A 27222-nucleotide genomic window follows, 5' to 3' on the forward strand; every position below is an offset into this window, starting at 1 on the left:
TGTGTGTGTGTGTGTGTGTGTGTGTGTGTGTGTGTGTGTGTGTGTGTGTGTGTGTGTGTGTGTGTGTGTGTGTGTGTGTGTGTGTGTGTGTGTGTGTATATATTTCTTATATTATTTTATGGTGTAGTTCCAATACTATTTTCTACATTGCATGACTAATGTTAGAAATTGGAGAAATCTAACCTTATAATCATGAGTTCATCTAATTAATTAATGGGGGTCTATAATATGATTATTAAAAGGACTTAATCTCTCGGTCTAATTAAATGAACAGTACACACAAACTAATACATGAACATGTGTATTGCAGTCATCCCTGTGAGGAAGGTTCACGCTCTGACCATCAGCTGGGCCGTACCGCCTCAGGGGAAACACTACAGGTGAGTCAGCCTCCAATACAACACCCAGATAAATCAGTCGAGCTGTTGTACGGACAAGTCAAACTGTTGACTACACTCATCTTATCATCTCTCAGTGTAATTAGACTTCACAGAATTTGTGTCTTTTTTTTTGCCAGAGTGAAGCCTCTTCACTACATCTCCTGGCTGATTGGACACGAAGGAACTGGCAGCATCCTCTCTCTGCTCAGGAAGAAGTGAGTCGTGAAGAAATGAACTGATGTAAACTGGCAGTAAATGTTAAGTAAGTGCACAGGACTCATAGTATGTGCTGTGCTGTGTTTGTTTGTGTTTGTGTGTGTGTGTGCATGTGTTTTCAGGTGCTGGGCTCTGGCTCTATTTGGAGGAAACAGTGAGACGGGTTTCGACCAGAACACCACCTACTCCATCTTCTCCATCTCAATCACCCTCACCAACCAGGGCTACCAGAACGTCTACCAGGTCAACACACACACACACAAAAACACACAGCCATTTTTGTCTGTCATTGACTTGTGAGGACCCCTAACCTAAACCTGATTCTAACCTCAACCCTTAAAAGTGTTAACCTTCAAACAATCCTGTGATGTAGTGAGGACAAGCCAAAATACACCAGTATAAACCTGAAATTGGTCATCATAAAGACACACACACACACACACACACACACACACACACACACACACACACACACACACACACACACACACACACTTAAAGTGGATTTGGCAGTGGTTTTAACTATTTCATTTTTTCTTGTGCGTAGAGATCACGTCTATGTCAGAAATGAAATGTATCTTTGGGGGTGGTGGGGTGTAAGAAACTCTTAAACTGATGCTGATGGTGCTGCTGACTTTAACTCTGAGGTCACTTAACTGTTTAAATAGTCACCAAAAAAAGAAGAAGAAGAAATAGTTGTTTTTTTATTTCTAAATGCTTCATTATTCGTCTCTGTGCAGGTGGTCCATCTGGTGTTCCAGTACTTGAAAATGCTACAGACTCTCGGCCCCCAGCAGAGGTCAGGCTCCTCACAAACACACTTATTGTTGGTACTAAGATGAACCATTGTAGTTTCAGTCTTTCCCCTTATTCTGCTGCACAAGCACATGTGTAAACACACCATTTTGAAACTGTTTACATGAATATTTTTAACAGAAGGAAATGTTGATGTTTTGGAATCTTAGAATTTCAAAAGTAAATATGAGAATTTTATATAAATTAATCAACCAAATTTGTATTATAGCGTCGTGCATATAACTAAGCATAGTTAAAAGTCCAACTAAAGAAATAATATCTTTCACAATCCAAACTTCTGACAACATAATTAATGAAATACAAACAGACTTTTATGATATGTTTATGGAAAGGCCTGAACTAAAATAATAAGAAAAATCTAGCTTTAGCTGCAGGCCTTTAGTTAACAAACTTTGCTTACGTGAACAGCAGAATATTTCAGGGCTTTTCAGAGACATTTCATGTCTCATTTCATGTGTTAATGGAACTCTCAAACATCATAATTTATACACTAAAAAAGAAATTGGGACTCCCTTTCCTCTTCAAATGTGAAGTCTTATATATCTATATATATTGTGTGTGTGTGTGTGTGTGTGTGTGTGTGTGTGTGTGTGTGTGTGTGTGTGTGTGTGTGTGTGTGTGTGTGTGTGTGTGTGTGTGTGTGTGTGTGTGTGTGTGTGTGTGTGTGTGTGTGTGTGTGTGTGTGTGTGTGTTACAAGACACAAGAGCAGAAACTTACTCTGGTATGCGAATACATAGACAGGTTTTTGTGCATGTTTGTCCTTGTTTGTGTCTTTTAGCTCTATATGTTTCAAATTTCTGCAAACTTTTTCTTTCAGGATTTACGAGGAAATTCAGAAAATTGAAGCCAACGAGTTCCACTATCAGGAGCAGGTACTGCAGCACACACATACTGTAAAAAAAACTACCTCTGTTGGTAAATGAGTAATGAATAACAACGCACAGTTCAGTCAGCAGGTGATTAACAATCAGTAGTTGTTGTGTTTGCAAATTAATCATCTTCTTTGAACCGATGATTCAGAAGGAGGTTCTGAGGAAATACTCATCAGTTGTGATTGTTAAAGCTATAATAATGATTATAATGGCAATGAACAAAATAATACAGTTTAAATTAAATGAGATGAGCCTGTCCATTGTCACTAAAAATCGAGTGTCTGTTTAGCATGGATGTTTTCTCTCTTCCAAATATATTTAAGTTAGAAATTGAATTCCAATTCCAATTAATTGGGTTCAAATTTAACCAAACAGATTTTATATAAAATGTCTGACACTTCTTTAAGCATTTATGAAGGCAACAAAGACATGAAAACTTTTGTCTAAGTAATAAAGACTTAATGAGAACTATGATGTGTGTCTTTAATTAAACGTAAATATATGATTAATATTGTGATGTTGTCTCTGTCCTTTGTCGGGACCGACAGACGGATCCCATCGAGTTTGTGGAGAACATCTGTGAGAACATGCAGCTGTTTCCCAAAGAGGACTTCCTGACCGGAGATCTGCTCATGTTTGAGTTTGACCCGCAGGTAACCAGGGCCGCATGACCCAGATCTGATCCAGAATCAGAGTCCTGAGAATCTGAGCTGTTCAGAGGGGAAATTTAAATTTGGCTAAAATAGCAGTAGAAGGGAAAAGTAATACAACTCATAGATTACTACATGCCTGCCAGGTGTAGACATATATTATATTTAGTGAAAATAAAGTGTGTGTGTGTGTGTGTGTGTGTGTGTGTGTGTGTGTGTGTGTGTGTGTGTGTGTGTGTGTGTGTGTGTGTGTGTGTGTGTGTGTGTGTGTGTGTGTGTGTGTGTGTGTGTGTGTGTGTGTGTGTGTGTGTGTGTGTGTAGGTTATCAGTGAAGCTCTGTCCCCGCTGACTCCCGACAGAGCAAATCTGCTGCTGCTGTCACCAGAGAACGAAGGACAATGTCCACTCAAAGAGAAATGGTTTGGTACCTGCTACAACATGGAAGGTACGACACACACCAAAGTGTATTAGTTGATGCTTCTGATATCTTTATGCACTCAGTTGATTGGTGCCAGACTATCTGTCAACATGTGTCCTCTTGCTTACTCTTGAAATGAAAGGAGAATCTTTACCAGAGTTAAGCAACAAAATATAAGAAAATTGTCATTTAATTCAACTTTGAATGTGTTTGTTTCGTCCCTTAAGACATCCTAGAGGAGTGGGCTCAGCGCTGGTCTGGAGACTTCGAACTCAATTCTGAACTCCACCTTCCTGCTGAGAACAAATTCATCGGTCAGTACAAACATAACTATACATGATACTACAAAAGTTAAAATTTAAAAACATGAATCACAATCTTCTTCTTTGTGTTGCAGCGTCGGATTTTTCCCTGAAGGAGCCCGACTGTCCAGACACTGAGTTTCCTGTCAGGATCATGAACAACGAGCGAGGCTGTCTGTGGTACAAGAAGGACAACAAGTTCAAGATCCCCAAAGGTGAATGCAGGAAGCATGAATGTTTTTAGGGCTGCGACTAGGTAAATCACAGTGCTGTATAAACTAACTGTATTATTAATATTATTATTATTTCCTGCATTAACATTACATAAAATGTGCTTAAATACTAAAACTATTTACATTCAGTTTATTCGCCTTGCTATTACTTTAGAACTGTCTACCACAAATAAACATTATTTTACATATTTTATCCCTACATTTTAACTTCTGCACCATTTTATGAGAATTTTTCTTTTTTTTCTAGCATGATTACTTTTGGATACACATTTAATTAGCATTATTGGAGGCAGCCTGAGAGCTAAGATTATTATTTTTTTTTCCAACAACTACTCCTCTGTAATTGTGCTTTTGACAATAAGGAACTAAAACTTAAACTGGGGATTTTAAATGAAGGAAAAATGTGTCATTCACTAAATACTAATTTAACATGATCATATGTCTTCTGTCTTTCAGCCTATATTCGTTTCAACCTGATCTCCCCAATCATTCAGAACAGTGCTGAAAAGTAAGAGACCGCTGATGAATATTAAAATCAATAATCATGGATTTATCTTCTTACGCTGTTTCTGTTGTGTTTACCCGTGTTGTTCCTCTTTCAGTCTGGTTCTGTTTGACATATTTGTGAACATCTTGGCTCACAACCTGGCAGAGCCGGCCTACGAGGCCGACGTGGCCCAGCTGGAGTACAAGCTTGTGGCCGGAGAGCACGGGCTGGTGATCCGACTGAAGGGCTTCAACCACAAACTGCCGGTGAGGACATGCACTGTACACACTAAGGATGTGCGGAGCAGAAGCAGCTCTGCTCTCCGCTATGTTCACATTTTGGAGAATGTCATTAATACTTTCCTCATATGTATGTATTATTTCACTTATCCTGTAAAAATCAGAATGGAAATGTTTATGACCCAATCTGTGCATCTCTAGTACACACTAAGAGATACATTTAGAGACTAGCTGGTGAACACAGTTCACTTTCCCTCAGGAATTGCTAGTGACTGAAAAGTATGTAAATATTGGACTTAGATTCATCAGCTGGACACAAACAGCACTCCAAATTAATGATCAAGTTTGAAATATCAACTCAAAAGATGGTGACATGTTTGTTCACTTCTTGTTTCTGCTTCTACTAAGTGTCCAAAAATCTGTTATTCCAAGTTCAAAGTTAAACACTGGTGATACTCTACATTTTTACACTCTTTAACAAAACCCAAACCAACACCGAATGTACCCAGCTCACAAGTACTGTAAAGCTATTGCTTATTCTAAAAACTTTCCCTAACTACATCATGGGGCCAAAAAGGAAATCAAATCATCAGAACAAAAGAAGTCAGAACTTGGCACACAAATATTTGCAAGACGACATGGAAACCGCTGAAGCTAACATGGCTACTGCACAAGGACAACAACAACACTAACGTGCGCAATGGACGGTTAGGGTAATCAATGCGATGGAAAACGGCATCTTTACCAAAGTAAGTGGAGTCCTAGCAGCTGTGAAAGAAGTTAATGAAAAACTTAGAGGCCGAGGAGCGTCTTTATTGCGTGGAACTTGACAAAGGGAGAATACAAATGGTTTTTTTTCAGTGCACACTGCGGATCGCCAGCAGGCTGTGAGGAGATATTTGCTAAATTTGACCAAAAAGTGTATTCGATTGGAATCACAGACTCCATCTTTAAGTGCAGTAAGTAAATGTTCTTAATTTCTTTCCACCTCATTGACTTCCCTCTTTGCTGGTGTTTCAGCTGCTGTTGAAACTGATCGTGGATCATCTGGCAGACTTCAGAGCTGAGCCGGGCGTCTTCAACATGTTCTCTGAGCAGCTGAAGAAAACCTACTTCAACATCCTCATCAAACCTGAGAGACTGGGCAAGTACGTCTGACACACACACATGCGCACGCGCGCGCACACACACACACACACACAAGCCTTTTTATATCACACGCATAGAGTAGGAGTCAGACAACTGTAATGGTTTCCACAATCTGATACAAAACCTATTCAGATACCTTTATTGCTAACTTCATTTGAAGCAGGTGTATATTTGAGACAGGCCTTTATGTCTAATTCCCTCTCTTTGATAAGTATATTTGGTAATATTTAAGTATGCGTCCTCCTTGTTTTCTGATCTGTTCCTGTTTTCCCTGCTGAATTTTGTTATTGCATTATGTTGTTTAAACAAAACCTACACTTAAAAAGGCGGAGTGTGCGTCTGTTAGAAGGCATTCCCTATGTTCCCCCAAGACTTTATGTGAATCATGAAGCCTGAGACTGTTGATCAATGTAATGCAATGAACTGTATTCGGTAAAATAAATGTCACATCTAATATATCTATGGACGCATTCACCAGAATGCAAACAGTGGATCAACTTTGAAACGGAGTAACACGTCAAACTTGAACAGATAATTGAAAAACTGCATCCGCACTCACTATACCCCCATAATGAAAAATGGTAGACTCTACACGCTAAAAGTCCTTAGTGGCTGGGCCCAAAAACAACTTTTACTAAAATTCCCTTCAGAACAAGCTTTAAATAAATATGTTTTCCCTACCACCATCATAATGGTGATGGTGAGGTTGTTCAATTCAATTCAATTCAGTTTATTTTGTATAGCCCAGAATCACAAATTACAAATTTGCCTCAGAGGGCTTTACAATCTGTACACATGCGACATCCTCTGTCCTTCCCTCACATCGGCACAGGAAAAACTCCCCTAAAAAACCCCTTTAACAGGGAGAAAAAAGGAAGAAACCTCTGGGAGAACGACAGAGGAGGGATCCTTCTCCCAGGATGGACAGAATGCAATAGATGTCATGTGTACAGAATGAGCAGCATAACAGAGATACAACACATTCAATGTATATGACATAAATGATTCATATAATAAGACTACTTATAATAACAGCAGCAATTATTACAGTAGAATTATAGTTATGAAAATAGGGATAGTAATGTGACTAATGATAATAATGGAAGTAGCAGTGGGTGTCAGTCGGCTCACAGCAGGAGGCACGACTACGGTCCAGGTACCACAACGATTCATGGAAACCTGCAGAGCGAGAAAGCAAAAGGGCTTCAGGGTGGAAGTAAAGCTAAAATGCTTAATGGTACAGGTAATAGTAATAGTAATGTGACTAGTAATAATAATGGTGGTAGCAGTCGGTGTCAGCAGGGCCGTAGCAGGATGCACGACCACGGTCCAGGTACAGCCACGATTTATAGAAGCCTGCGAAGCGAGAAAGCACAAAGACTCCAGGGTACAAGCAAGTCAATAAGCGTAATAGTACAGGCAATAATAATAGTAATGTGACTAATAATGATAGTGGTAGTAGTAGAGAGGATACACTGAGAGGAGCTCAGTGTATCCTAGGTAGTCCCCCGGCTGTCTAGGCATATAGCAGCATATCTAGGGGCTGGACCAAGGCCAACCTGAACCAGGTTTATATAGGTTTTTTATAAATAAAAAAAGAAATTGGAATTAAACACATCTCTACCATAGTTTATGATTTAACAAACCACTTGACCAAACAAACTCCAGAGCGGTTCACTGAGAAGCAGCGGTCTCTGTAAAGAAGTTTGCCTTCGTGTTGTTTACCTCCCCATCCGTCTTTCTGAAGGGACGTCCGTCTGCTGATCCTGGAGCACTGTCGCTGGTCAGTCATTCAGAAGTATCAGGCCATCATGAAGGGTCTGACTGTCGATGACCTCATGACCTTCGTCACTGGGCTGAAGGCGGAGCTGTACGTTGAGGGGCTGGTGCAGGGAAACTTCACCAGCACGGTGAGAAACACCGACATCTGTGACGTAGATAAAAAAGCAACAACAGAAACGTACAGCTGCAAAACAAAACACTTTTATGTTTAGTCCAATATCAAAAAAACATTTCTCTCTCTAGTTTTAGTTTTAACTGTCCAGGTGTTCAGACATCTGTACCCGAAAATGCTCTGGAGGTGAATGGAGTTTATTGTGTGCTGTGCTAAGATAGGATAAGATATAACTGTATTTATCTGGAGGGAAATATTTGTGCAGCAGAAGCAGTACAAAGTGGGAAAGAGTATAAATATAAAAGAGATATCCCAAATCAAAAAATATAAAAAAGGTTAATTGTAAGGAAGAGAGGCTGCTCATATCTCAAACCTGCTTCTTGGTGAGATGCATATATATATATGTACGCAAAATTGCATTTACAGTTTCTATCTGTGTACTATATAAAATCTGAAGTACAGGTCTTGCAAGTTTCCCCGCTGCGGGACTAATAAAGGATTATCTTATCTTATTGTTAATTAAAAATTCTACAAGTATGTTTGCAATATTGCACATTATCTCTGATAATTCAGAAAGATGTAATGATATAAAGACTAACTTTACCATGCCAACTAGTGGTTACAACATGGGCTGCAACTTTTGATTTATTGTGTGGTCCATAAATCCTTAAAATCTCAAGGCAATGTCATTCATTAAACTTCTTGTTTTTGTTTTGAAACCCACAGATATTCAGATTACTTCAGTGTGATGCACAGAAGTTTTTTTTGTCCGCTTGTTTTATTAAAAATTGGCTGTTGAGGTAACCAGATTATAAACTTGTATTCTCATGCACATTGTTTCCTCAAACAGGAGTCCAAAGAGTTTCTGCAGTACTTCATTGAGTGAGTATTCTGTTTCATTTCTTTATTTCACTTTCAGTGTTTCTGGTGTGTGAGGTTTTATTTAAAAGTCAGATCATCTGATAAAGTTAACGCTCTTGTATGACTTTTTAAAGTAGAAGTTACTTCAATGTTGACACTTTTATACATTTTGGTAAGACTGTAATTTATTCTTTCTGGAAAAAAAGGGCAAAGGCAGTTACTAAAGGTTGAGGTGAAGAACACTGAAATGAGTTTTTATTATTTACCAGAATAAAAAAACTGTTCCAATACCACCGTGTGGGTGCAGTGCAGAGCAACGGCAATTAGCTAGCTAGTGGGGCACACAACATTTTCACATGCACTAACATGCTCTTGCTGTTGGCCCGGCGATGTAAACAAACTTCACGCTGTCTGTCTGTCTGTCTGCAGTAAGCTACAGTTCCAGTCTCTGTCATCAGAGGTCCCTGTGTTGTTCCGGGTGGTGGAGATCCCTCAGAAACAACATCTCTGTAAAGTTAAATCTCTTAACAAAGGAGACGCCAACTCTGAGGTCACAGTCTACTATCAGGTAGGAACATCATCACACTTGTCACCCTTTAAGATGCACATATGTTCAATTCTTTGAGCACCACAAACAAATATTCCATTTGATGAAGAAATCGAAGGGGTAGAAATCTTCTAACTCCAGAAAGTAAAATCAAAACTGTCCACACACAAGGAAGGCAAAGTAGAAAAATGTTTTTTTGTTATTTAGATGAACTAAACTTTTAATGGTTCAAGATTGACCTGAAGTGACCCAGAAGTTGTTATCGCCAGAGACAGCCATGGCTAGAGACGATATGTTTTCAGGTTGTCCGTCCATCCATCTGGTCCATTCTTGCAATATCTCAGGAATACCTGAAAGGACATTCTTGGCAAGTGGCAAATTTGGGACAAACATCCACCTGGACTCAACGATGAACGGATTAGATTTTGGTGAAATAGTGGTTGATGGTTGATGTCATGGTGAATTTGTCTCCTGCTTAGACACAGTGTTTGAGTCTGACCCATTCTCGCGAATACGATATCTCAGGGAAACCTTCAAATTTGGCACAAACGCCCACTTGCGTTTGGGGGTTGACTGATTAGAATATGATGGTCAAAGGTCACTGTGACCTCACAAAACATATTTTTGGCCATGATTCCAGAATTCATTCAATCTAAACTAAGTAGTGTGGTACAATTATGACATACTTGTACTTTACTTGAGTATTTCCTGTTCTTGACACTTTTTACTTCTTGTTCACTACATCTCACAGATATCCATCGACTTTTTGCACACAAAACATATTAAGAGTTTATAAAATATGATGTTTTGTTATAAATCAAACTCTCCAACAGTTTAAACATACAGCTGAATAGTCCATTTATCAATTAGTGGATTGACAGAAAATGAATTGGCAACTATTTTGATCGTTTAAGTCATTTATCATGTAAAACATTTAATGGTCCCCTGGTACATTTTCCTGATTAAACGTGTATATACTTTTACTCAAGTAACATTTTAGATGCCTCTTCCACCACTGATGTCGCCTCTTGTCTTCCTGTAGAAAGTGACATTTCTTTTTATTCTCTGCTCTTGTTGATGTGTCTACATCTGGATTCTGTTGCAGTCGGGGCTGAAGAACCTCAGAGAACACGCTCTGATGGAGCTGATGGTGGTGAGTGTCACTAGTGTTGGTGAGATGGTAGTAAAAATGTCCACAAAGTACAAATCTCCTCTTGTGCCAAAAAACACTTTTGTATGAGTTCTGTTGGGAGAAATTCAAGGTTCTCCATTAAAATAATACCAGATTTTGTGAATAATTTAATGTCATTAAACATCTACTTTTACAAACTGTAAACCAAAAAAAACGTCTGTTAAAATACATTCGACCAATATGGGAAAAGAATGCTGCTGCAGTTTTTTTAAAATATCAACCTTTGTAATTTGCCTTAAGTTGTTGTTACTTAGTAACTAAGGAGATTGATTGAAAAGCACATGAGATATTTCACATTTTTGTTACCAGTAATATTAATAGGCTGATATTTATACCAACATGGGCTATATATCATGATTTATTGGAAGAAACTAAGCAATTCTATGTAAAATCAGACATTCAGGACCCCCATATAGCCCAAATGGAATGATCTTTTGTTCAATAACCACATTTGTCCACCACTGAAGCAATTTGACTGTGAGATTGGCAGTCGAATCAGACTCCTATGTTGTATCCGTCTGTCTATGATTTTAAACAGTAAAGAAGTACTGTTTTGTTGTCAATATTAAAATGAAACCAAGTCTGTTGTTGGAAAATGTGCATATATCAGTCTGACTGTGCATGTCATTGGACTGACTTTTGACTTGTGTCTGCTTCCACAGATGCACATGGAGGAGCCCTGCTTTGACTTCCTCAGGACGAAGGAGACACTGGGGTCAGTGTCAGTCATTTATGCTGAGTTTACAGATTGGTAATGTGCACTCACAGCTATTTAATCACAAAAACCTCATAATCCCCAGGTACCAGGTGTACCCGACCTGCAGAAACACCTCAGGGGTGCTGGGATTCTCCGTCACCGTGGAAACACAGGCCACTAAGTTCAGGTGAGTTGACCTTTCAACATGCTTACCAGGATTTTTGTGACCAAGTTCCAAGATAGGTGTAGTGATCACCCCTGGCTAATTTGGCGTCACGCCTGGTGTGATCCCACTGCTAGCTTGTGTCTAGTCGACGCCTGTGTTTGTTTCTTCACCTATTTTTTTTTTTTTAAAAACTCTTCCTCCTCGCCCCGTTTCTCCTTGCAGCACCGAGTTGGTGGAAGCGAAGATCGAGGAGTTCCTGGTCAGCTTCGGGGAGCGTCTGTCCGGTCTGAGCGAGGAGGCCTTCAGGACCCAGGTGACGGCTCTCATCAAGCTGAAGGAATGCGAGGACGCTCACCTGGGAGAGGAAGTGGACCGCAACTGGTTTGAGGTCGTCACACAGCAGTACATCTTTAAGAGGCTCAACAAGGAGGTGAGACACTCCTGTTCTCCCTGTCTCTCTCTACCCCTCCGTCTCCTGTCTCTACCTCTCGTTTTGTCCTCCCTCATTCTCTCTCTGGGTGCTTTTCATTATGCCAATTAATCCCTCTGTGTATAAGATATCAAGAATATTATTCTGAATAATTATAAGACTGAGCTGATGCCAAGTTAGTCAGGGAGGGAGAGGGGTATGGTTAGATGCTTAAGTTCTTTTAATTTCTTTCACTGTATAATTTAACACATACATCATGTTGACACAATTCTTGCCGATAAATCTGTCAATATTCCACTATTACACCTATATTTGAAAGTTAACGTTTTCTGATATGAGGAATATTTAAAAACTTTGCAAAATGCTTATTAATGATACTGAAATAAGTCTTGTCAGTTTCCTTAACATTCTTAGTCTATTTATTTAAGAATGTCAAGTTAGTTAATGAAGGTTATTGAAGTTCACATTATTAGTGTGAATAAAGAGCATGCAGTAAGAGACTGTATAGTTCTCGTTTTGATGGGCTGGAATAGTCTTGTCATTACAATCAAATGGATACGTCCTGTATTATTAAATATACATAAATACATTACAAACGTATCTGCACACTGAAAAACAGAGTGTCCTCTGAGGCTTTGATTATCTTAGTTTGCGCCAACACAAGTTAGCTCAGGCTTATGCCTATAAGAAGTAAAAGAGAGATATTAGTACCAAAATATTCAAGTAAAATTTTACACAACATTGAGTCAAATGGGTCAAAAAAAGATAAAGAAAATCCCTATAGCGTGGTCACCATAGGCCAACTACACTCTACAGGGCAGCAAAAGCTAAGAAACCAGCATTGGACCACAAAGAACGGATTGCAGCTGCTGATAGCATCGTGAATTGCGCAACACTTGCAACTGCTATCTGCACCGTCTCTAGGTCCGATTCACAAAAGGTGACTATTTGCATTTTTGAATCTGATTAAAAATGATTCAAGTGCCAATTGATGTCTTGTGCCAACAACACAGTAGGCAGAGCACTGGCAGAGAAAAAAAGAAAAACATAATTGTCAGACAAGTCTGACCGACAAGATGCAGAGGCATTCCTCAAAACTTCAGGCAAGGGATTTAAACACGGAGAAAAAGTATTTAGGATTTAATATGCCACGAACACTAGAATGTCTGGTTGTGAAACCACTTATGGATATGCTTCAGTTACCACCAACACTCTGAAGGAGCTAATCATTTCACTGTAACAGCGTGTGGCTATCAGCGCTGATCTTTGTGAAGTGAACAGTTTTTTGCAATTGGGCTCTTTTGCTTTGAAAAAGGACATGTTCAGTTAGGGGTGCAGAGTCAGGAGATTCATTTGAGAATTTGCCATTCAGTTTCTAGGTCATTGGGTACACAGCGCTAACCCAAATCCATCCTTATACAATAGTCCTGCAATGAATCCTCCTTTCGTGACCATTAAATTGTTCCGTTTGCTGTTTAACTGTGCTGCGTTGCCCTTCTGTTATGTTGTCCACCCCACTTATATCAATGAGGGAGGCTGAGTAACTGTTTTAAAAAAAAAATGATTGCCTTCATGAAGGGATGAATTACTACAGGACTGTTGTATTAGTTTTAGCTAGCTGTACCCAATGAACTGACAACTGAGTGAATATTAAGTGTCAAATATTCACATACACATTGAAAATACTTTTCTTTACATAAATAGATGAAGTGTGTATCAAAAACAACTGAATCTGTCCGGTCAAAACGTTATGAGTGTTCAGGTACTACCAAACAGTTAGTGTGGATGCTGCTCTCTGGTTCTGGTTTTGCTCTCTGGTTCTAACCTGCTGTGTTCTCTGCTGCAGATCGAGGCTCTGAAGATGTTTTCTAAGGAGGAGCTGGTCTCCTGGTTCCTGGAACACAGAAACACCAACAACAGGAAGCTCAGTGTACATGTAAGAGTGTTTGTGATCATTTGAATTGTATGAAAAGGCCAATTGTGGAAAGAAAAGCTCTGATAAAGGCAGGTTTAAAGAACGCAGTATTTTTTGTAATGCAGGCATTTTCACTTTTACCAAATGTAGCACACAAGTTTTACATAAACAAGAAAAGGTTGAGATGCGTCTACAAAATCAATTATTGGCATGGTCAATTTAATCTTTTCAGGCCTGCACAAGTTGATTTTAATAGAAATAATCTGAAGCCAGTGGCTGCTGCCTTGAAGATAGTCTAGTAAAAAGTGATGTTATACTTTGGAAAATGCTCAGCAGGAATTGAATGTGTGCACAATTTTTAATCAATGGGCTAAACATGCAAAACGGTACAAGCCTTTTAAAGTATAAATATTAAGGCAGCAACCGTTTCCAATCCGATTGAAAGAAGACAAACTATTTAAATTTTTTTCTCTGTCTCTGTTAGGTGGTTGGTTTCGGGGTGGAGGAGAACGACCCACCAGAACCGAGCAGCTCCGACAGCCCTGACAACCCCCCCTCCTCGTCCTACGGTGAAGTGTGCGAGCTGACCTTCCTGCCGGCCTCCTCGCCGCTGCTCAAGGACACCACGCTCATCACCGACATCAGAGGGTTCACCTCCTCCCTCCCGCTCCACCCCTACCACAAAATCCTCAGCTAGACCACTCTCACTGCAGACCGACAGGACGGAACTAAAGACCTACTTCTGTTAATGATAGTAAAGTAACCATGTTCACAGCTCATATCGAAGAGGACACTTTTAGGATGGACATTTCTAATGTGTTTAGTTCTTTTGTTTTATGTACTCGCATAAAACAAAAGAAAAATAAAGGGTAAAAAAAAGCTGCATTCTCATGCCTTTGGATAAAAAGTGTAAATCTGGGCCTGTATTTTTAAAGCATCTCATGCTGAAACGTTTTATGACAGTTCAAATAATACACAGAACTTTAAATGCAGAAAAAAACGTTTTTTCAATGTAGCATAAAGGCTCGACATATACAGGCAAATAAGGAACTGAGTTAGTCAGCACATAACAAAATAAAAACAATTCAAATTTCTTCTTACTGATAAAAATGTATCCATGGTAATAAAACTGCTATAAAATACTGTATAGCTCAGATAACAGGTGTAATATGATCTATAATCTTGGGAATTTCAGACAAAGTTGGATATTATGTTACTGTGAAGAAGCGGAACAGAAAACTACAACATAGCATTCTGATGGATTGGTATTAGTCTGATTGTTAATTGTTTTCGTTTTTGTTTTGGGCTGAGAACCACTTTGTACGATTATTCCCAGATGAAGTGAACGCGGCGTGGCGACTCAGGGCTCTGGTTTAAAGTACATCAAACATCAATGAAGGGCAGATTTATCATTTCAATGACACTTTAGCCAGTATCACTGTAAAACAACAGCTATGTTTAATTTATTGCATATGATTTTACATGTACGTATTCATACTTTAATAATGGATGATGTGAAAGAAAGCAATGTAAAGACTAACCGTATCTGGTGGCCAGTGACAAAAAATGTTGTGTTTTAACTCAGAGCGGGCAGTAGTTTGTGGACACTGGAAAGTGCCACCAAAATTATTTTAATTAAATCATTCATTAATGAATTAACTGCATTCCTATTAAAATTACCATAATTGAAGGTTTGAGTTAAGAGTTTGGTTTCGTTATAATGTCCCTGTGGTAAAAGTGGTAGTGTTTCCAATCACCAGTGTCCCTTTTGAGAAAACCCTCTCATTTAAAGCTGGTGGTGCCCGACAGTCTGCTCCACCTAGTCCTGGTTTTTTTCATACCACCCTTACCTCCAGCATTACGGCCGGGGTCTCCAGCAGCATAGTGTGGGTGTTTGGTCCCAGCAGGGGCCGGCAGAACAGCGAGGCTCAGCTCCCAGCAGGAGGAGGACACACAGCTGCCGGGGGCCATTATCTACTCCTCTCACGGGAGTTTTCGACTTCAGGTTGAAAGCTGGAGCAAAGCCGGATCAGGTTCTGTCTGCGTCGGGTTGGTTGATGCTGCAGGCCCCGCTGGAGTCTGAGCTGAAGGAGTTTCTGGTTAACCAGCAGGATTTCACGCTGATGGTCTTGTCAACTTATAAAGGTCATATAGAGGCATAGGCATTCATTTGAGACTGAATCATAACAAGTTAAAAGTTTCTTAAAGTAACTTAAACTAGGTTGAAAAAGCCATTAAAGAGTCATGGCAGAGTATGTAAAAAAAAAAAAAAAAATATGTCGAATAATGTTGAAAAAGCCCTTGTATATCATGTCCAAACTAAGTCCTAAAAAAGACATGGTATTATATATTGAAAAAAGTAATCAAAGGGCATAATATAGTATCAAAGAAGTTTATGGTATAGTACAGTGGGTACGGAAAGTATTCAGACCCCTTTAAATTTTTCACCCTTTGTTTCATTGCAGCCATTTGCTAAAATCGAAAAAGTTCTTCTTTTTTTTTCGCATTAATGTACACTCAGCAACCCATCTTGACAGAAAAAAACAGAAACGTAGAACTTTTTGCAAATTTATTAAAAAAGAAAAACTGAAATATCACATGGTCATAAGTATTCAGACCCTTTGCTCAGTGTTGAGTAGAAGCACCCTTTTGAGCTAGTACAGCCATGAGTCTTCTTGGGAATGATGCAACAAGTTTCTCACACCTGGATTTGGGGATCCTCTGCCATTCTTCCTTGCAGATCCTCTCCAGTTCTGTCAGGTTGGATGGTGAACGTTGGTGGACAGCCATTTTCAGGTCTCTCCAGAGATGCTCAATTGGGTTTAGGTCAGGGCTCTGGCTGGGCCAGTCAAGAATGGTCACAGACTTGTTCCGAAGCCACTCCTTTGTTATTTTAGCTGTGTGCTTCGGGTCATTGTCTTGTTGGAAGGTGAACCTTCGGCCCAGTCTGAGGTCCTGAGCACTCTGGAGGAGGTTTTCTTCCAGGATATCTCTGTACTTGGCCGCATTCATCTTTCCTTCAATTGCAACCAGTCGTCCTGTCCCTGCAGCTGAAAAACACCCCCATAGCATGATGCTGCCACCACCATGTTTCACTGTTGGGATTGTATTGGGCAGGTGATGAGCAGTGCCTGGTTTTCTCCACACATACCGCTTAGAATTAACGCCAAAAAGTTCAATCTTGGTCTCATCAGACCAGAGAATCTTATTTCTCATAGTTTGGGAGTCCTCCATGTGTTTTTTGGCAAACTCTATGCGGGCTTTCATATGTCTTGCACTGAGGAGAGGCTTCCGTCGGGCCACTCTGCCATAAAGCCCCGACTGGTGGAGGGCTGCAGTGATAGTTGACTTTGTGGAACTTTCTCCCATCTCCCTACTGCATCTCTGGAGCTCAGCCACAGTGATCTTTGGGTTCTTCTTTACCTCTCTCACCAAGGCTCTTCTCCCACGATTGCTCAGTTTGGCTGGACAGCCAGGTCTAGGAAGAGTTCTGGTCATCCCATACTTCTTCCATTTAAGGATTATGGAGGCCACTGTGCTCTTAGGAACCTTGAGTGCTGCAGAAATTCTTTTGTAACCTTGGCCAGATCTGTGCCTTGCCACAATTCTGTCTCTGAGCTCCTTGGGCAGTTCCTTCGACCTCATGATTCTCATTTGTTCTGACGTGCACTGTGAGCTGTAAGGTCTTATATAGACAGGTGTGTGCCTTTCCTAATCAAGTCCAATCAGTTTAATTAAACACAGCTGGACTCCAATGAAGGAGTAGAACCATCTCAAGGAGGATCAGAAGAAATGGACAGCATGTGAGTTAAATATGAGTGTCACAGCAAAGGGTCTGAATACTTATGACCATGTGATATTTCAGTTTTTCTTTTTTAATAAATTTGCAAACATTTCTACATTTCTGTTTTTTGTGTACATTAATGCGAAAAGAAAAAGAACTTTTTCGATTTTAGCAAATGGCTGCAATGAAACAAAGAGTGAAAAATTTAAAGGGGTCTGAATACTTTCCGTACCCACTGTATATCCAAAAAATAAGAAAAAACAAGCCATAGTATAAAAAAGGCATCAAACGTAATAGTATAGTATGTGAAAATAAGTAAAAGGCATAAAAAGTATGTCCCAAAAAAATAAGTCATAGGAAAGTTTTTTGAAAGAAGTAAAGATTCAAATAAGTAAAGAAAACTCATATCGTGTGTGGGAATTAGTCATAGTATAATAACTAAAAATTAAAATAGTCATAGGTAAGTATGTCAAATAGTCATATAAAAATAGTACTACAGTACGTTGGGAAAAAGACATTAAGAATGGCGATAAAAGTTATAATTTAGTATGTTCAAAGAAGTCATGAACTTTTTTCAACATACTGTACTATGACTGAATTTATAATTTATTTCAACATCCTTAACTATGACTTTTTCATCATGATTTTTACTATACTACAACTATATAACTATAAATAAATACTATACTACACTACACTATAACCTTTTTTTCCCCCCCCGACATACTATATTATACATTTTCCATGCCTTTTTACAACATATTATACTATGACTTTTCATGACATACTATAATATTACTTTTTTTGACTTACTAAAATATGAATTCTTCACGACTTAAAATACTATACTGTGACAGAGTATGCCATGATTTTACTATACTACAACTACATAACTTCAACTAAATACTATAACTTTTTTTGTCAAACTAAACAATTATTTTTTTCAACATTAATATAGTAAATACTACACAATTACTTTTTCTACATAATATATAAATACATTTTTCAACATATTATACTATGACTTTTTCAAAAAGGAATTTTGACATGCTATTTTATGGGAGTTTTTCAACATACTATACTGTGACTTTTTTATAAATTATTTCGACAGAGTATGCTATGATTTAATCTATACTACAACTATATAACATTAACTATGTTTAGTGTCTGCTAAACGACTGTAATGTAACTAAATACTATACTATACAATAACTTTTTTCGACATACTATTCACACTGATTGGTATTCAATTAGCTTTATTTTTTATTTTTCATGTGTGTGAGTCTGTGTTCTTTTCAAATTTTAGTTAGGTTTATAATTTAAAAAGATGTGTTTTGCCCATTGTTGCAGGAGATTTCATTTTTGAACAAAGTGTCTTATGTAAAAAACAGTTAGTGTTTAAGCATTAGGCAAAAATCTGTAAATAAATTGTGCAAATTATATTTGCATTTTTTGTTTAAATATTACTATACAAAAATATTTTTTTTACTTTTTAAACATACTATATACTATGACTTTTTTCGACGTACTCCCTGCTTTATAAATTTGATGAAACACAGCTTAAGCCCTGAATTAAAAAAAAAGTTTCATGAATGTAGTTGCTGGTGTTGTATGAAGGTTTGATGAAATACTACATAATAAACTATAGGTTGAGTCTATCGATGCACTATGCAGAGAATTAAAAAGATATTTATCCAATAAAATGTAACTATGTTTTGGTTCAGACATGATTGCATTCCATTTATCCTTCCTATGCACAAACAAGCCTAAATATCAAGTTAGAAAATGACAGTCTATAAAATGTAATAATATTTTTTATTATTTATTGCAAAATGATATTGTTTCATCACTGCCCTTTTGCAAACATTCCCAGGCCCCGTGGGGGTTTGCAGCAGAGAAAACCTGTTATGGTGAACTACAGTGTATTCTGTCCTGTGCTATTCCACCAACATTCAGTCCAGTCTTATTTTTGTTTTTATATGCAGTATTAAAAAAATCCTATACAATTATATCAAGTAACTTAGCTGTAGTTTCCAATGTCTGAAGTACACCAACTCTACAGTCTTGTGCTAGTTGCCTGAGCGGAGCCAGGAGAAGTTACTGTGAGGTTTCATTTAGGAAAGACAAAAAGTCCAAATGGCTGCAACTTCCTTTATGTGACAATTAGAAGTGCAAAAAGGGTTAACTTCTCTCCCGCTTTGAAAATCTCTGATTTGAAAACATACACTGAGAATGAAGAATGCGTTTTAGGTTCCAGTGTGTCTGATGTGTACCACAGAAAGCACTAGCATGAGGACGGGAACACGAGGGAGGTTCAAGCTCTTTGAAATCAATGTTTTATTGGTTCATTAAAGCCATTCTTATTGTGTTTAGACATGAATTAAACATGGATTCATGATTGTCACTGACACGACAACTGTTAGTCCACGATGTTAGTTCAGCACCAACACAATGCAGCATTGTCAGACACACACACACACACACACACACACACAAATTAAAACTCAAAACTCTTATCAAAATATATTTTATTCTGGACTTTTGTTTTACCGATCTGACTTTAATGATAACAGACCAATGTGATGCAAGTTGCAGAAGAAGAAAAAAAAAATCATAAAGGCTTTGAGACCCCATGGGAGAGATTCTGTTTAGGCTGACATGATGCTCAGTTATGGTGGCACAAATAAAGGCTGACTCAGCGACATAAGACATGTTTACCCGGACAAACTGTGATGGCACAGACCTAAGGATGACATGAATTTGCCAGCGTGAGAAACTGTTTGCTCAAGTGCTTTAAATACAGGGAAGAAAAAAAAAGAAATAGTGCACATGACTCTTAATAGGAACACATACACATTTCTGTAAATCCATTGGTAAATGTGCCCAATTTATCACAGAATGACAGGAGAAAATTAAGTGAATTTGTAGTTGTACAAACATAAGAAGCAGAGCTCTGGAGGCAGATTTAATGTTTTTGATTTAATTTAAACCTCTGGATGAAGCCAACCTAAAGCTTAAACTTTCACAAACTTAAATTGTGATGAGAAAATATAATCAAAAATATATGGAAATAAACTTAACAATTCAAGTCCAGATTATTTGGCCAAACTTTTCAGAGTTTCAGTTAAATATTACCAGAGAATATATGGAGCGCCTACTGAGGCCTAAGACATTTATTGCAAAATGATATATATTTTGTTTATTTATATTTTATAGCGTGCTTCCTAACTTTCCAATTGACGTCCAAGTGATCCGACTCATTATCGGATTGGAGACTAAACAGCTGATAAGAAATCACCTACTTCTGTTATCCAGCATTGTTCACTGTCTGCCAGGCTGAACGAGCATGCAGGCAAAAGGATGCACAGAGCCGGGAACCACACAATCACACTGACTGAGCAGAGAATAGAATTTAGTCCTTTCTAAGAAAATCCTTTGGGTGCTAAAAGTTTCTCAATAAAATAATTGTCTTTTCAAAACAATCTGTGTCACAAGCAATTCAGACACAAATTTAAGTCCATATTCAACCAATGACATTAAATCTGCTTCCAGAGCAACTCTCTCGGAGTCCCAACTATAGCAATGGAACCAGAAAAATTCCCAAGAGTCCTGGCTTGATAAAAAGAATTACACTTTTATTCAATTGAAAGAGTAACTTTTCTTTTTAAATGGTCTTCTTTGTAAGCCAAAGAGAAAGTCATTTCCATCTGGGACAAAGTCAGCTGGGACCAAGTTTCCCCAAAAGATTTAAAAGAAAAAAGTAAAACATTTCTTTATTAAAAACAGACAAATTTAGTGGTAATTTGCTCCTGGGACAACTCTTCCTAAGCAAGGTGCCTTCAGAATGACAGCTCATAACAGGGTCAACCTTTACTATTTGCAATAGCATCAAAGTAACAAAACAAAATCTTTAAAATGTATAGAACATGTTAATTAACAACGCCAATAATTCATCAATTCACATTTTTTTTCCAAATCTACAAAGAAATTACAAAAATGTAACTATAATTTGTGTTTAAAAGAGTATAAAATGTCTGGTCAGTAAGGAACCTCATAGTCAAATGTGAGCAGAAAAATGGAGGTGATATGGGGGCATATGGATTTAAATACAATGAATGCACAGCTTGACATTTTGTGTTTTTAATTCACCAGGACTGTCATGCTGTGGATAAAATACTTCACATTTGACCTTTAGCTTCTTCAGATCGGTTTATGTCTGATTGTTAATGTCTGTAGTTCCATAAACGCAGTGTAGTTATCCCCCACATTATGACAAGTAGTTGGTAATAAAAACAGACAAAAAAAATTAAAATGTCCAGATATTGCTTTAATGTTTGGATCTGCTTTTGAGCTTGATTCTGAATAGCAACCTTGTGCCGGGGATCAGCCAGTAAGATTCAATAGGTGGAAAAAATAATAAAGTCCGAAGGGGAAAAAATACAGAATGTGAGGTCTCTTTCTCTTTCCAAGCAAAGGCAGCCAAAAGTCACACTGAAGCACTCTTCTCCATCCCAGGGAAATGTGGGTGGTTGTGTTATTTTAACGTTTTTTTTTTTTTAATTCCGCAGGTGAAATTTCAGTTATAGTTTTGGAGGCGGAGCTGATCTGGAATAACTAAGTTATGGTATGGTTTAAACCCTCAACAGGGCAGAGCCAAGGAACAAAGGTTTCCCATAGTGGAAAAGTTAGTACGCTGGAAAATCTGAAAAGGTCAAGACTAAATATTGGTTGAAATACAATTTAAAATGATATCAGTGGTAGTTGCATTCATTTATGACTAGAGCAGGTAGTGGTGCATGGATGACGCATTTTTGTAGACAAACCTCAATGTTAGCATCTAACAGTTCCCCTCTACAAGAGGCCGATGGGATTTATACATTTTTGGAATATTTCAGAAAATATACTCTGTTGCAGACGCAAAATTATGATACTTACACGTTTTGTTCAACAAGATCATCATAAAGAACTCCACTTTTCATTTTTTTTTTAAAGTGTGGATGACATTGCCGTTAGTGAAAAGCTAACATTAGGCCATAAACAAACCACGTCGCGGTTGCATGACGTCACAAAAGGCGGACTATATTCAATGCGATGACGTCTAGTAGTCTCATTCAGCCACTTGTAAGCAATCCCCTTTTCTAAAAAATAGACTACACTGGCTGCAGTTTGTAAACCCAAGGCATTCAAAATCTCTTAAGCTTGGTTTAACCATTGACAGTATTTCAGGCGACCATCCCAAAATCTCACTGACTTTGTCAGAGGGGAACCAGAAGTCCAAAAATGATGACCTGATAATTCCTGCACCACTTTATTTTTAAGTTGGATCTGATTAAGCCAGCTAATTAAATACAGCCAGGCCATGTCCACGCTCACGCGCTAATTAATGCACTTAATGTAGTTTTTAACCATTTTATCAGAGTTTCTGAACGCTCCTCCTGGTGCTCTCGCAAATTCTCATAATTAGTTGCATTTATCAGGTACTAAAATAACAGTCATGAGTTACTACACCTGTCACTGATGATACAACTACTTAGTGTGTGTTATATAGACTAGAGAACGGGGGCGTGATTTCAGACACATCTTTACGGTCTTTTAATGCTGCGTTCAGACTACTGCACAAGTGTTGTGATAAGCAAAGTGAGCAAAACCGTTAATGACAAGCCTCCTGCTTGTAAGTCTAACAAATAAGTAATATCTGAAAACTTAGTTAAAAAACGTAAAAACGCAAAGTGACTGCAAAGCCACCATTCCTGGCAGCTACGTGTAAATAATCAACTTTAACTCTAACTGTAACCATTTAGCTTTTAAAAAAGTAACAAACTGTTTGTGTGTATTTGGTTTCACTTGTTTACAAACAAATACACAACATAATAAAAAGAGTTCATTGAGAATATTTGATTAATGCGTGAAGGCTCCCAGGTGGACACAGAATAAACATTTACGTTTCCTTGTGCGATTGCAGCGACAGAGCTCAGCTCTAAAGTAAAAGACCTCTTTTACCCAATGGGTTTTTTCTTTGGCTCTACCCATCTGTTGTTTTTTTATTCAGAGATTTCTGCCTCCAGAGCATCTACCTCTGAGCATCTTCTTAAACTAAACGTGGAGCAACAATTTCACTTTTACACCACCTCACTGCAGGGCATAGTGTGTTTGGCGATTTGAGACCTTTGAGGGTGAATCAATAAGAAATGGTTGAAGTCTTCCAGATGATGCGTTAACTCCAAAAAACAAAAAATCCTACTGGCTGAGGACAGTATGTAATCTGAGACGGGACCTGATGACTGTTGCATTAATAAAACTCAGAACAGCCTTGAACATTTAGATAAGTGGAGGTCAGCTTCTAGCCAATTAAAATTCTTCCATCAAACAAGTAGCTGCTATGGCCGAAGAGTCCAGAGAGGAGAACTGTGGGTAAAACATCTAGATCAAATAGTGCACAGAGGAGCTGTTTTTAAAGCATCTAGATGTACATCAGCTGTGTCCTGTGGCCTAGTTGATGTACAAAGGGAGTCCGGAGTTAATCCTCTTGAGAAGACGACACATGAACCACTGCATTCTGAGGTTAACCGTATGACCCAACTCACAACTGCAGAAACCACTACTGAAATACAGGAGAGAGAAAGAGAAAGAGAAAAAAAAAAAAAAAAAAGCCTTGGGATTTGCCACATTGTTTTGAAATCATGACGAGGACACTTTTTGAGAACTGCTTGGTGTGCATGTCCGAGCCTGTTTGTATTCATGTTCTTCTCCAATCAATGAAACTCTGACCTGACCAGCCCGCCCCTCCCCCGAAGATAAAAAATATAAAAACATTGAAACAAGAGATCTGAAATTTAAAAAAACTAAGTGCCATCCTATTTTTATGGTGGAGAAGTTGATATGTCTGCACAATGAGATCCAACTAGTAACAAAGATCAACACTTTTTTCATTGTTTTTCATTTTGATGACGATGAGCATGGTTTAAAGATCAAAAAGCAAAATAGCTTCCAAATTTTGGTACATATATGGATCTGTAACTTTTTTTTTTGTCTATCAAGTTTTTTCTTTTTTTCCACTGCGTCCCTTCTGCATCTCTGTAAGAGTCTGCACAGATAGAGAGGGGCGCTTCCATCCACCCGTTTATCCATCCGTCCGTCCGTTTGTCTTTTCATCCCCGTGTCTGGACCTGCTGTGTCGAGTGCTTGCTTCCTGTTCCCGTTTCCTGCTTCCTGTCTGTCGGTGGGCGGGGCCATAGTCGTTAGCGAGAGCAGTACGCAGGGCAGGCAGGGACAGTCATTTGGCTATGTACACATTCATGGTCGGTCCATGGCTTCCAACAAACAGCAGCACTATTTCCGAAGGTCTAGTACACACACCTGGGGCAGAAGAGGACGGATATCAGTCTGTAGGACTGGTGCAAAACTTTCACAATAAAAGCTTGAGAACATCCACCCACACAGTCCTGTGTATACTTACAGATCCGTCTGATGCGCTGGCTCCCACTTTGTCCCCTGCTGCGTTCCAGCAAACCTCAAAGATTCCTCCCGTCCCTCTGTAACTGTGGACTAAAGCGCCCGTCTGTAGCACAAGGGAGTGAGGGGACAGATAATAGGTAGGCATTAGGCTGTTTCCAGGAAAAAAAAGAAACACACCTTTGGCTGTATTTTGGCCAATTGCTCAACCCAATGCTGGACATAAAATAACCCAACAGGCTGCAGCAGGAGCTATATATATATATATATAGATTTTTCATAATATTTAATTGTACAGCGTGATGTCACATGACATTATTGAATATCTATATTGGCTGAAATTATACTTGCCTTAAATAGCTGCAGACTGACCCAAAGGATTTCCATTACCATGACTTTCAATAAAAGGATATGGACACAGTTTCAACAAACACAAACAGTCCTTCCCGTTCTCTTCCTACCTGTGTATTCCAGATGTGCACGCATTTGTCAAAGGAGCCACTGGCCAGATGCCGACCATCGGGGCTGAAAGCCACGCTGTAGACTGGCTCCTGGTGTTTAGTCAGCGTATGGATACAGATGCCTCTCTCCACGTCCCATAGACGAACTGTAGAGTCAAACGATGCACTGTGGAAGTAAAGCAACGGGACAAACGGGGTTAAAGAGGTGATGCCGTTATAAAAACTGAGCTATATTGTGCAAATGTGCATGTATAAAAACTATGTTACAAAGTTTAGATCACCAGGACAAATGTAAAGCATTCTGCCTCTCTGCTGCGCTCAATTCAAAACTTAAAAGACAGACATTTGAAGGTGCGTATGGGCTAATGCATTTAAGAAGTCCGGCTCAGAAACAAAATACTGTAAATCACTGTCCTATTCATAATAATGAGTAAAATATATATGGCCGCTTTAGCTAACAGACACTCACCTAGCTAGCATGAGGTTAGCACTCGGATTGTTGGTTCCAGGGCCGGTGGGACTCCATTTGATGGTGTAGATTTCTTTACTGTGGGCCTGCAGGTCATGGACACACGAGTCCTGCTTCATACTCCAAATCTGTGAAGAAAAACGCGTCAGTAACTTTAAAATTGTATCCACTGTAATTGATCATTAAATCACAGATGTGTCAACATGCAGCCTTAAGCACACACAACAAATAGCAAAAGTCAATACACAGTTTGACCACTGCCTGGCATCTTCACTTTTTCACCAACTGTGAGCAGGGAAACCTCTCATTTGAAATGTCCTGCCTCCAACCTAAGACAACCCACACAACACAGAAGTGAACTAAATGTCTACCCCCAAAGAAAACATGTTTTGCTTTTTCAGAGCAAAGCGGGAAAAATCTCAAGATAGCAACTTCATCTCGTTAGAGCACATGAAGAGCATGGGAAACAAATGACAGACACATGCATTGTAGTTTAGTTTGCATTTGTATTACTAGTTGTGTTTACAACAGCAGAAATGAAATCCCAAAATATGATCGCAGAGGATATCATGGAAGAGGATAAATCTTACAGTCTTTTGGCTGACTAAGTTACTCTATTTATTTCCAGCCAGAGCAGGAAGAAATGCAGATGCCGAGGCCGCATTACATACAATAGGATATGGCTGACTGGGACCCTCTGGGAGTCAGAAGCATGCACGCAATGTATCCTGGTACATGTAGGCACTGCTGGCACGCAATGAGGAATTTATCGCTTCGGTTAACTACGTTTACCATCAACACCGATTGGAAATCCACATAAAAGGTTGTTCCCTTTAGTTGCCAGTGGGGTGGACTTTCCCTTTTCCAAATCCCCAGTCATCATGAACACATCATTACTTTTTTTATGGCTCAGCCCTATAAGGTCACAGGTTGCAGTGACCGTGATATTGATGACATGCGATGTTAAATGCGATGATAAATTTAGCGCTCACCTTCAATGTCATGTCGTCCGAGCAGGAGGCTAGAAGGTTCCCTGTGGGATCCCACTTGATTGCATTTACTTCATTCTGGAGAGAGAGAAGAGACCTCGTTTGTGATGTAAAAACAGTATCTTGATTTGTGTTACCCCTCGGTCCAACTTACTGCAAACAAATACCATCATCCAAACCAGTTTAGACCAAATATTCCTATGAACGTTGACGGTAACACCTTTTCAATCCCTTTAAAAGTGAAATATCAGTGATAAGGTTACACTTGTGTATCTATATACACACACGCACAGAAACAATCCACTTACTGTGTGTCCCTGGAATGTTTTAATGGGTCTGTCCTGTCCCAGTTTACAGACGTGGATGCACATGTCTGTACTACAGGAGGCAAATGTGTTGTTGCTCTGCCAATCAACGTCTAGTGCTGGAGCTGTGAGAGATAGAAAGATGGATGTTAGCGAGGTCAAAAGCAAAGCTTGAAATGTCTTAGTGACAAGAAGTGATGCGTCTGTACCTGAATGGAAGGGAAACTGTTGTTTGGCTTCTCCTGTATGGGCATCCCATATGATTGTTGTCTGGCAGGACACATGCACATGTATAGT

The 27222-nt window shown here is 38.9% G+C and overlaps 2 protein-coding genes across 2 annotated transcripts in view; one reads left to right on the plus strand and one right to left on the minus strand.

The window, feature by feature from the left end:
- The window catches only part of LOC129094339 (nardilysin-like), a 29125-nt gene extending 13984 nt beyond the window's left edge, over positions 1-15141 (plus strand). The window contains exons 11-31 of the mRNA XM_054602467.1: positions 311-380; positions 518-595; positions 719-839; positions 1337-1395; positions 2231-2285; positions 2834-2938; positions 3257-3380; positions 3581-3667; positions 3751-3870; positions 4345-4396; positions 4491-4641; positions 5635-5762; positions 7511-7673; positions 8508-8539; positions 8948-9086; positions 10171-10218; positions 10920-10972; positions 11058-11141; positions 11343-11550; positions 13397-13486; positions 13950-15141. Of these exons, the coding sequence (XP_054458442.1) occupies positions 311-380; positions 518-595; positions 719-839; positions 1337-1395; positions 2231-2285; positions 2834-2938; positions 3257-3380; positions 3581-3667; positions 3751-3870; positions 4345-4396; positions 4491-4641; positions 5635-5762; positions 7511-7673; positions 8508-8539; positions 8948-9086; positions 10171-10218; positions 10920-10972; positions 11058-11141; positions 11343-11550; positions 13397-13486; positions 13950-14162 (2180 nt within the window). The 3' untranslated portion in view covers positions 14163-15141. The remainder of the gene's footprint in view (positions 1-310; positions 381-517; positions 596-718; positions 840-1336; positions 1396-2230; positions 2286-2833; positions 2939-3256; positions 3381-3580; positions 3668-3750; positions 3871-4344; positions 4397-4490; positions 4642-5634; positions 5763-7510; positions 7674-8507; positions 8540-8947; positions 9087-10170; positions 10219-10919; positions 10973-11057; positions 11142-11342; positions 11551-13396; positions 13487-13949) is intronic.
- A 7080-nt stretch (positions 15142-22221) lies between these two features.
- Positions 22222-27222, minus strand: part of LOC129094340 (F-box-like/WD repeat-containing protein TBL1XR1) — a 40283-nt gene continuing 35282 nt past the window's right edge. The window contains exons 11-17 of the mRNA XM_054602468.1: positions 27135-27195; positions 26929-27050; positions 26624-26698; positions 25632-25759; positions 25163-25328; positions 24706-24807; positions 22222-24605 (exon numbers count right to left, since the gene is read on the minus strand). Of these exons, the coding sequence (XP_054458443.1) occupies positions 24579-24605; positions 24706-24807; positions 25163-25328; positions 25632-25759; positions 26624-26698; positions 26929-27050; positions 27135-27195 (681 nt within the window). The 3' untranslated portion in view covers positions 22222-24578. The remainder of the gene's footprint in view (positions 24606-24705; positions 24808-25162; positions 25329-25631; positions 25760-26623; positions 26699-26928; positions 27051-27134; positions 27196-27222) is intronic.

This window comes from Anoplopoma fimbria, chromosome 8, assembly GCF_027596085.1.
Source record: "Anoplopoma fimbria isolate UVic2021 breed Golden Eagle Sablefish chromosome 8, Afim_UVic_2022, whole genome shotgun sequence".
NCBI classification, from domain to species: Eukaryota; Metazoa; Chordata; class Actinopteri; order Perciformes; family Anoplopomatidae; genus Anoplopoma; species Anoplopoma fimbria.